Here is an 11213-nt window from a genome sequence, read left to right as displayed (position 1 = left end):
TATGTGAATTGGAAGAACTTGAGGCGAAATTGGTTTTACATGCGGTAAAAATGTATTTAGCAGAGGCATATCATATTTTACTGAACCCTAAATATTGCTTTTTTTTACGCTGTAGATATAAAATATCCTTTAAAGGAGGAATGTGATAGATTCTATTAAGGTCCCATTGCCAATTTTGTATTTATCAAAATAAAAACATACTACGATTGAGCCATAAGGAAGAAAGAATGCAAACTCACATCCATCCTGAAGAAGGCAAGAAGAAGAATCTGGAGAAATAAGGTCAAGAAGCTCAACTGCACTTTCTGCAAGAGTTATGGGCAGAATTTTCCTACAAGCCATTTCTAAACATGGGAGAAATAAAAAGGTGATTGGGAACCGCCAGCTCAGAATGATCAAGGGCAAATTATGCCTGAGCAACCTGATTGCCTTCTGTGATGAGATGACTTGTTCAGTGGTGGAGGGAGGAGCACTGTATGCTTTGATTCTAGTAGGACTGTATTCTTTGATACAGTCTCCCATTATCTCCTTAAAGCCAAATTAGTGCGATATGGATTGTGTAAGTGGATGATAACATGGGTTGAAAATCAGCTGAGCCAGTGAGCTCGAAGGGTGGTAATCAACCATGCGAAGCAGAACTGGTGACTGGTCATACAAGTGGCATCCCTCAAGGATTCATAGTGAAGATAAAACTGCATAATATCTTTATTCATGACCTGAATGATGGATGGAGTGCACTCTCAGCAAGTTTGTAGGTGCTATTGGAGGTAGCAGCTGCTATGCTAGGAGGACAGGGCTGCTGTTCATAGGGCTTTGTTCCAGAGATGGGACAAGCAGCCATAAACAAAATGGAGCAGGGGAATTCCTATCAGAGATACAGAAAAAACACGGGTGGCCAAATCTGGTAAAGTTCCTTGGAGATTTCAGAACACAAATCGACAAGATATGGAGCAAGCCAATGTGTGTGATTGTTTTATTTAGATGCCATACTTGGGACATCTGTTTTCCACAAATACTGTGCCACTACAGGTTCAGGATTCACTTGGGTTTATCATCAATCAGGGTCTTCATACCTGGTGCTTTCCATCCAAAACAGAGGCATCCAATAGTGAAGGATGTTTTTGTACTTTAAGCTCTGAAAACACTGTCCCTTATTTTCTGCACTTTCACAATACTTCTCTAGGAACTATGTCTCACTATTGGCATTAGTGGTACTTTTTAATATCTTCAGCAGAAAAATATCAGAAAGCTATTTAGCAACACTGAAACAGAGCATAAAGATACCCTTCTTTTAAAACAAAACCCTTAGTAATAGTGGCAGCTGTCTAAATTAGAATGTGTGGGAACCACCACAGTTCTTCAACAGTTCATCACCTATGGTAGTTCCTGTGAGTAACCACAGCAAGCAAGAAACTCTAAAATGGCACATACTAAGGAAGCTGTGCTTCTCAGCTGGAAATTGATAACGCTGCTGAAGTCCTGTAGCAGGAAGGAAAATGTCCCTGAAATGTTACAAATATTAAAAATACAGCTGTTGCAAAATGGAACTTAATCGTGTTATCAAATAAGATGAGCTCTGCACCAAGCAAGATCTACTAAAAGATATGCAGTTAAAGAAAGTAAATACTACATTTTGTTTCTTAAATATGTTTAAAATGTGACTGCAAGTTTAAAGGTTATTAAAGTTACATACAGGAAGCACAACACCTTTTCAGTAAGAAAAAAAGTATTTTGAAAAACATCAGCTTTTAGACAGACACAGACATGATTAATGGATTTATCAGAACATTATACTTAGTGTTGATCAAAATACAGTTCAAGCTAAAGAACAAACAAGAAGATGTATATACAGACTGTCCTTATACATTTTCAATCTTGTTCATAAAATACCACAGTTTTGGTAATGGAATCTACCAATCTTTATCTTTTTGCTGGTCCAGATTCTCTACCCCTAAGCTGGAGCAACAGCACATAGGAGCAGTTCTGAAACTCTGCAGCTGACTACACCGAATAAAACAGAAGCTTGGATCAACTCAGAGACTTCAGAAAATCCCATCTTCTTCAGGAAACTGCACATAAACAACTCAAGTAGTCACTATGAACCTAGAAAGGGTTAAAAGCCTTTGCTAAATAAGAAGGAAGAGGTTAGCCCTTAAAGACTATATAAGCTGCAAAACCTGGCAGTTGTGGCTTGTTAAACTGCTGGGAGGTGGAACTGACGGCTGTGCAGCCTAAGTGGGGAAGTCATAAAAGGGAAGCAGAGGGCCCCAGAGGGAGTGGGATAGCTGAGTTTTAGTGTTTCTCTCACTAGGGGGAATTTACTTTGTTTGAACTAAAATGGGCATGGCTACTGCTAGATGCTGATCACAGTAAGGCTTTTAGTTGGCTTGTTTATGGAGAGTCAAACAAGGTGAGAAGAAGAAGCTGTCCTGGCCTCCATCTCATTTAGGGTGGTGACTAAAGAAGCTACCTCTGGCTGTAATAATTCCCTAAGCCTATACTGGAGTGAGCTGTCTACTGTTTTTCAGCCCATCCTGCTCTCTACCCCCTTCACCCCCCTCTCCCCCCGTCCAAAAAAAAAAAAAAAGCCCCAAAGCATCACTTAGGACAGATGCCTGGTCCCTAATTAGGGCTGATGGCCTCTCTGTAGGCCTCTGGTTATGTGTTATGCTTCCTGTTGAGAAACAGAAGAAAATTGGTAATGCTTAAAATGAAATGTCAGAATCTTTTCTGCTTAAGGAATTATTGCACTGATCTCTGTAAATTAATTTTAGTTTTGCATTTTTAGTTATGTTCCAGAGATTGTTTGAAATCCTCTGCAGTGATGTGACATTCTGTGAACTCTAACTCTTGGTGGCACGTCTGAAGGCTGGCAGGCATTGCTTTCTGCCTGTAAGTGCATAGAGCCAGTAATCATTTCCACATACAGAATGTATGTCTTCTTCTAAAATCAGAGCAATTAAAGAATCTGCATGTTAAGTAGTTGATAGTTACTGCTTTTTTATTTCTCCTTTTCTGTTTTGAAAATAAATGAAATATTTTGTCTGTGTGGACTGCTCTTATTATTTCCATCATCTCCTTAAGATGCATTCTTTAAAAAAGCAGCAGTATTTCACAACTAGGGGCTAGATTTAAAGTAGCCCAGCTCGGCTTGAAGTGACATGTGCTCAGACCAATTTATAGAGTAATGGAACAATTTATGAGTCTGCCTTAGCTGAAATTAGTTTCTGTGGCAGTTGGCCCAAGGAAACTCTGTGGGCCTTCTGTTCTTTGCAGCTGCAGAAAATAATTGTAAAGGGGAATATTACCTTCCAGTAGCTAGGCAAAGCCTCAATTACAAACTGTGATATCCCTTCTCCTAAAAGCAGTGAGCCTAACTCACCACTGGAACTGCTCTTAATGACCAGTGAAACAAAAACCATGTCATTCCTATACATGCTGAAATAAAGTGTCAAATTAGAAAACGTTATGTTTAGACAATAAGGCTAAACAAAACCTTGCTGGAGGTACCAGTAAGAGTAAATAGTCTTTAACAGTGAGCTTGCTCATCCCAGGCTTTTCTTAAATGCTAATGAGAGGGCCAGCACCCGTGTTTCAATATATTCTGTTGATGAAGTCAGTTAAAGACAAGCCTTCATTAGCATGGGCCTGGTAGCTCATTTTCTCCTTTGCTTTCCCTCGTGCACCAGCTCCAGCTGAGCATCTTGTAGCAGATGTAGGAAGAAGGACTTTTACCAGTGGCAGAAAACAATTTATACAGGCATGACAAAACAAAACAGTTTCATCTCCACTGGAGCTTCTAAAAACTGTTCAGTGCTGCTGGCAATAGTAAACTGCTTCACCAGGAGCTGAGTACATTCAGTTTAGTCCACTGGCATACATTTAACAAAGCTCCCAAACACTGTGAATTGACCCTGACCGTGCCCTCCTATTCAGTCCTTATGCAGTTCAAAAGCTTTATATTCAGCCATCAAAAAGTTCTGGACACACTGAAGGAGTCTTAAACGCTATAAATCTGTGGGGGGTGGATTTCTTTAAAGTCAAGTGGGAAGTGCTGCTCAGGACTTGACATATGCAGTAACTCAGAGAATTAATCTCCTGTTCTCAGAAACTGTTCTTACCAGATTGGAACCTACAGATCCTGACTTACAATAGAACATGAATGCAATTGTGGAGCTGCATTGACCAAGAGAGACCTCTCCAGAGGCATCACACACAGCATGCACTAGGTTTAGTTTTTTCTGAAGCTTTTCAGTACCATCCCAGAATATCTTTCATCTTCCACCACTGTATATGCACCATGAACCAGCAACATATACTGACAGCGTCATATTATAACAAAAAACACCAACGTTGTCAATGGATTGAAATAAAACTATCCTGCCTGGCGGTCCTGGTCTTGGCATGAAGCTGATGTGAGTGGTAGGGTCAGTGCTGGGAAAAAGAGGGAGCCCAGAGCTCCAGCTGGAAGGGATCTTGAAAGCTTTCACTGGAGGAAAGGCTGAACCACAAAAACAAATGGACTGCAAGAACACGTAGGTGTTTGCACAGGCTGAGGGGCTTAGTTTAAGGCTTGGCATACTGTCATGGGTAGGGTGAGGTCTGAGTCTGTGGTTAAGAGAAGGAGAAAGCCAAGAGCTGCAGCTGGCTTGGGGCTAGAAAGTGGCTGTCACAGGGAAGTGTAGGCTGCAAGGAAAACTTGGCCACAAGAACTTCCTGGTGCAGGCACTGGCAGGGGAGCATAACCAAGGGTGAGGGTTTGCGTGAGGGGTAAGGTTAGGGCTGAAAGAGGGAGCCTGGAGTTGCAGCTGGGCTGGAGCTAGAAAGGAAACTTGAAGAGAAAAGGCACAGTGTAGAGAAAACACAGCAAAAGGAACATGTTACTATGAGCGCTGGCTGGGAGTCCTGGTCCTTAGATCTGTATTAAGCCTAATATTCAGGCATGGACAGCCTAGAACCGCAGGTGGATGCAGGGAGCGTGCCAAAGGAAAAGGTGGACTTTGAAAAGAAGGTGGCTTTGAGAAGGTTTTGATGCAGGCATTGGTTGGGACCCTGCGTGGAGGTTTAGCGTAGAACTTATTATTCTGAGGCTTATTCTCAGGGTTACTGTTAGGGGTGGAGGAAAGGGAAAGCCCAAAGTTCCAACTCAAAGGGTTTTAAAATGGAAGTCGAGAACGTAAGAAATCTGCAGGAGAAACTTTTACCACTTTTATCCACTGACAAAACACAGTCTTCCTTGGAAAGGTTTCACATTCGCAGAAAAGAGCTCTTCAGAATCTAGGCCAAGAAGACAGCAAAGTCTCCTGGAAGAAAGACAAGAACAACTTCTTGCCCAAGACTCCCCTTCCCTATAATAAACCTACCAAAATATTTGTTGCATGTTACATACTTAAAAAGCAAAATGCTTCACTATACGGATTTATTCTGGAAAGAAGATGGCAGACAAATATGTGACAGATGTCACACCGATGTGTGCAGCATTGTGTGCAGTGATCAGATGTCATGTTCTAAGCATAACGTAAGGAATAAATGGGTTCTGATCTCTTCTAAAAATCTGACTTCAAATCTATATTTAGACATCTAAGTGACCTGCTTTTAGTCAGAGGTGCTGACTATTCAGCTGCTTCCATTGACTGCAGAACGGACAGGAATTTTTGTTTTAAGATTTTTTTTCCCCAAGAACAAAGGCTGTCATTTAGAATCCTTCTATAACTCCTAAATAAATTTACACTCTAAAAATAAAAATAACTAAAAACAAAATATGGCTTATCTGTTCTCTCCTGTTCTCGGTAAACTGAAGAAAAAAAGACTGTATAACAAATGCAAGGAGAAATATAAAGCACTACCAGTTTAGATAACTTTGCTACTGCAATCACAACAGCCGAAGAGCAGAGGAGATAAAACAACCACTGAGCTAGGTGCAACAAGATTCTCAATCCATGAGCACCAGTGTAGGTCTGGGTTGGGGGACCCTAAGCCCACCTGCAGACCCTAATGAGCAGCCACACCTGGAAGGACCAGCCCCAGCCTCTGGCCAGGACCTCTATTTAAGTTCAGAGATGGAGTTAGGCCTGCTCTTTGCTTGAGCTGTGCTGTAAGTGTATTTGTAAACTTGTCTTTTAGGTCACCTTGGCTCTTCTCCAAAAGTAGCTTACTTCCCAGATGGACCTTGTGCTTCTGTTTTCTGGGTGGATCTGGTTCAATGCCTCTGTGGGACTGCTGATGTATGCTGGCCCCTGCACTCAACCTTTATGGCACCAGGTCCTACTGGTGGGGGCGCTGCCTAGACTGGGATTGCCATCAGCTCACGCTTGTCTGTCCTCGTAAAGCAGCCCTGCTGCTGCTGCTCCCTGAAGGTCATCTTGCTTCACGATCGGCCTGCGCATGCAGCCAGGACTACAGCAGGCAGGTACACCTGAGTAGTTAAGAAGTCAGTGGGGGACCTACTGTAAATGCTGTGTGTGCCCAAGGAAGGGTAACTGGGCTGGTGCAGGGTCTAGAACATAAGTTTAATGGTGAGTGGCTGAGGGAACTGGGATTGTTTAGTCCGGAGGAGGCTCGGGGAGACCTTATAGCTCTCTACAACCTCCTGAAAGGAGGCTGTGGTGAGGTGGGGGTTGGTCTCTTTTCCCAGGTAACAGCAATAGGGTGAGAGGTAATGACTTCAAGCTGTTCTAGGGGAGGTTCAGGTTGGATGGTAGAAGTTCCTTCTCACATAGAGCGGTGGTGCATTGGCTCAGGCTGCCCTGGAAGGTGGTGGAGTTACTCACTGTCCCTGGAGACGTGGAGGAACTGTGCAGATGTGGCACTAAGGGATGTGATTAGGGGGCACAGTGGGGATGGATAGGGGTTGGACTAGATGATCTCAGTGGTCTTTTCCAACCATCATGATTCTGTGATTCTCGGCTGTCTCTGAGTTGGTTCTAGTACAGCTGGGGCTGCCCATAAAGCCCTGTGTGCCAGGAGAAGTGTATTTTGTGCGCAGTGTTTCTAAGTTGGGAATGCAGCCTCTGCAGGGTGTCCTATGGCTCTGACCACATCCTGTGTGGTCACCGAGCCAGATAAGAAACACTTCAAAATTTTTGCTTTGGGTACAGCTGGCAAATGCAGCCTGTGGGGTGTATGGACTTCACTAAACAGTTAAACTGCTGCACAGAGTCTGCCGGAGAGTGCTATTTCCAAGGAGAATTTGCTTTCTGTCAGCTAGGACAGCTTAGCTTGCAGGCTAGGGCTATGTCAGGAGACGGTGTGCGGTCCTGTCTCAGGTCGTTTCCTGAGGCGTCCGTTTATGGCGGAGATGTGAGCGATTAGCGCGGTGGGCACGCTCTGCAATCCATTTCCAACCAGAGAACCGCAGTAAGCTCGAGCAGCCGCGTCCTGCAGCCGCTCCCCTCGCAGCGCTGAAGGCACCGCGCAGGCCTGAACCCGCCGCGCGTGCGCAACGGGGCGCCGAGAACCGAAACTCGGCGCTCCTTCCCGCGCCGGCCCGGAGGGGCGGGGCGCCGCCGTGCGTGGCGGGGGCGGCTCCCCCGCGGCGGGCGGGGCCGCGGCGCGCGAGCGGGGCCATTTCGGCGCGGCAGAGGCCGGGATGCGCGCGGCGTCCCGCGGCAGTCAGTCCGTCCGCCGCGCCGAGCCGCCCTTGGGGCTGCCGTGCTAAGCCCGCGCCCGCCGCGCCTCCCGTCCCGCCTGCCGCACCATGGCGGCCCCCGGCACCGTCGCCTCCGTCATGGCGAGTAAGACCAAGACCAAGAAGAAACACTTCGTGGCGCAAAAAGTGAAGTTGTTCCGGGCCAGCGACCCGCTGCTCAGCGTCCTCATGTGGGGGGTGAACCACTCGGTAAGCGACGGGGCCGGGCGGGACCGGGGGGCGGCGGTGCCGCGGTGCCCGCGGGCGGCGGGAGCTGCCCCGGCCCCTCCCGGGCGGCGGTGCGGAAATGCACTGCAGTTCCCTCCCCCCCACCTCACCCCTCCACCAAAAATTGTGAAGCGACGATGATGGAAGAAGTACATAGCGCGGCGAAGTTCCCCGTCCTCCCGCGGCCGGCTCCGGCGGGGCGGTGCGCGGCTCTGCCCCCCGCTCCCTGCCCGCCCGCGCCCAGAGGAGCGTCACATGGCCGCGGGCGGCGGTACGGGAGCGCGGCGCTGCGGCGGTGCGGATCGGCGCGGCGGGCTCCGGCGTTCCCGCAGCCCTTCTGCCGCCGGCAGCCGCTGAGCCCAACTCGTGCGCGGCGCCCGCCCCGCTGCGGAGCCGCCGTCTCCAGATGTGTTCTCGCATCGTTCCGTGCCGGAGCTCTACGCGTAGTTGTCAGTGTGCGCTTTAAATGAGGCCGGTTTTGTAGAGGCGACGCGTCGCCTCGGTGTTGCCTTTGTTTCCTACCCATCCAAATCCGCCCTCTCTCTTTGTGCGCGGTTCGGCGGTGCGGGCGCGGGTGTCGGTGCGGTCGGGTGACCCCACGAAGGCGGTGGCGCAGCGCTGCCGGTGGGTCGGTGCGAGCGGTGGCATCCTGCGGCACGGGCCGGAAAGGAGCGAGCTGCTTAAAGCCTCTGGTTGTGGAAGTGTATGGGGTGCTGCTTGCCGGAATTAGGCCTACAGGATCCTCTTGTCCCTTCTGAATGCACGTGATTATTTTATAGAGATATCTCCTAGGCAGAGCTCTTGGAGGGCAGCAGGCTGGTGACACCGAGCTGAGATGCTGCTGGATGGGGCAGAGCTGCTCTTGGAGCAGAGCCCGCAGTGCTGTGTGCGTCAGCCCCAGCTGTTGCTGTGTGTCTGCTCTGGGCACAGCAGTGCTCACCGAGGGAAGTCCTGTGCCCTCCCAAGGGTTGTACCAAATAACAAAGCAAATTGGGACCAGCACAGTGCTGTGTGATTCCTACCATCCTGTGCTGCTGTGGAGTGCACGGCTGATCCAGTTAGAAGATGTCATAAAGGCACACTTTGCCTTTGTGTGTAGTGCTAAAAATGGCAAATAGAAGGCCTGGAGTTGGTGAGGGGGGTTGGAAGGGTAGGGCAAGCTGGGGAGTATGGCAAGCTTGGAGAGATGTAGGAATGTATGATTTTGTATGAAGGAAGGTGGTAGAATTGAGTATGTGCTGTGGATGCTCTCTGATGTCCTCACCTTGCAAACCAGGTGTAACCATGAGTAATGCTTTGAGCTTGTGGATGCTGTCTCCCGCCCCCAAGTCAGGGAGCATGCAAAAATAACTTGATGTGTGCAAATCCAGGTATCTCTTCGGCTAGGAACGCTGTACTGAAGTACTGCTGGATCCCGGGTTAGGTGCTCACCCTTTTGGTGTGTAACACTGAGTGCAGCAGTGGCTGACAGATGGAAATGAGTGCTTGGTGTGATGGGAGCAGCTCCAGTCAGAACTTTGTGCAGGAAAAGCACAGAGCACCTATGTGCGCTCATTGAGGTCAGGAATTAGGCACGCTTATGTTTCTTAACAAAATAAACAGAAACCCACAGAAGAAAAGGTTAGACTAGGAAATGAGCATAAATTATAGTTAATGACGATAGTAATTAAATAAACTTAGAAAATAGCACTCATCTGAAAAACTTTAAGACTGCTTCCAGAGCTGTGTGCAGCGACTCATGAGATAGTCTCTGAGCCTTAAGGGCTTGAGAATAAGGATGGGGTCTGAAATGTGGCTCCTACATCTCAGCAGAATGTGGCTTACACTGGTATAAAGCACTTGGTGATGATAAAATGGGGAAAGTAGTTTTTTTTCTGTAGGCTTTTTGAATGTAGGGCCAGAATGCTGATACACTTGATAGCCAAGTTTTCAATTTAAAATCTAAGATCATCCAAGTGTGAAGAAGAGCCTGAACGAAACTGTGACAAGAGCTGTTAACCTATCCCTCCTAGAAGGAAGTATGACTAGAAAGGGAAGTGTTGCACATCAGCATCACAAAGTGATAAGGCATAAAGCAAGTGTGTGAAGGTCTGAAGGGAGGTGTGCTACCCAGGGCTCCTAAACACAGTACCTCCTCCCCAGCAGGCCGTGAGGAAATTGTTTTGGTAGCCTTTGAATAGGAGGGAGAATGGCAGAATCCTGCCATCCTTCTCGGATGAATCCTTCTCGGGATTGCAGTCAGGTTCAGGAATAATTTCAGAGGGCGCCTGAGGGAACGCAACATGTAAACATTACTCAGATCCTAAGGAGCATGAAAATGTGCTCACATGGAGAGCAAGGCATTCGCTTTTTTGGTTTGCTGGAAGATGCTGTTATGAAACTTTCACAAAGTGAAATGCCAGAAATGGAAGATGCGCTCTGCTTTCTGCAACCTGTTGTGGTTGTCCTGTTCCCAGCATTGGTGGGTCTGCTCTCTCGTGTTGGCTGTCTGCTTCTATTAGGAGCTGGTTAGGAAGGCTGGAAATCTGTAGAAAGCTGTGCTTAGCTCCTTCAAAACATACCACCCACAAATATGGGAAAAATAGAATAATAGAAATGGATTTTGGCTAACTAGTTTTGAGGTGAAGAGTGAGACATTGGAGGCCTCACCTTCAGACTGTTTAGTGATTAACACAGAAGAGAATGAACACCTAATGAAGTTCTTGAGAATAATGAATGTACAAGTTTGGAAAAAAAAAAAAAAAAAGGCACTAAAACTCAGCCCCTAGAATCTGTAATCGCCATCTGTTTCGGGATGATTACAAGCTGATCTAAAAATTTGCCAGCGCTTGACTTCGAAGTGGCACTTGCTGCCTAATGAGCAAGTGAAACGAGAATGCATGGATCAAATGCCTTTTTTCTCCCCCAGCACATTTGAGGAGTACATCAGAAAGACTATACTTTGTGTGGGCGAATAATTCAACAGATAATCAACTGCAAAATTGCCTTCAACTGCTTACATGAGACACCCTAAAGCCTGATGCTACTGTTGCACTCTCAGCTGTAATCTGGCTTGATCTTTTTAAGAAAAGTGGAACAACATGAAGGCATAACAAAAGGAGCGAAAGCTATGGAGCTCTGCTGTCTGCCAGTGTGGCATCTCTACTGTTAGAGCTGAACAAGGGGAGAATAAAACCAGCGTGACATGGAAGTGTGGCTTTGCACCTCCTGTGTCCTAGTATCTGTGCCATCACATCAGGAAACCTGTAGTTCTGTAGAGATACAAAATAATTACAGGATAGGTTATGCCCTCTGGAGTAAAAACTATTGGCTTATGTTTATCATAGCTAAGAAACCACACAGCGTTTACTACTGGTTA

The 11213-nt window shown here is 46.9% G+C and overlaps 1 protein-coding gene across 2 annotated transcripts in view; it reads left to right on the top strand.

Moving 5' to 3' along the window:
• The first annotated feature begins 6363 nt into the window (after positions 1–6363).
• The window catches only part of PIP4K2A (phosphatidylinositol-5-phosphate 4-kinase type 2 alpha), a 101119-nt gene continuing 96269 nt past the window's right edge, over positions 6364–11213 (top strand). The window contains exon 1 of one of the 2 annotated variants that reach the window (XM_042888888.1): positions 6364–6405. In XM_042888888.1, the coding sequence (XP_042744822.1) occupies positions 6385–6405 (21 nt within the window). In that variant the 5' untranslated portion in view covers positions 6364–6384. Of the gene's footprint in view, positions 6406–7673; positions 7838–11213 lie in introns of those variants that run through there. The other variant, XM_042888887.1, reaches the window with a different exon arrangement.

This window comes from Lagopus leucura, unplaced genomic scaffold, assembly GCF_019238085.1.
Source record: "Lagopus leucura isolate 7727_CA_CO unplaced genomic scaffold, USGS_WTPT01 Super-Scaffold_100157, whole genome shotgun sequence".
Classification (NCBI taxonomy): domain Eukaryota; kingdom Metazoa; phylum Chordata; class Aves; order Galliformes; family Phasianidae; genus Lagopus; species Lagopus leucura.
The sequence above is the reverse complement of the archived record's forward strand: the minus strand, read 5'-3'. Positions and strand labels throughout refer to the sequence as shown.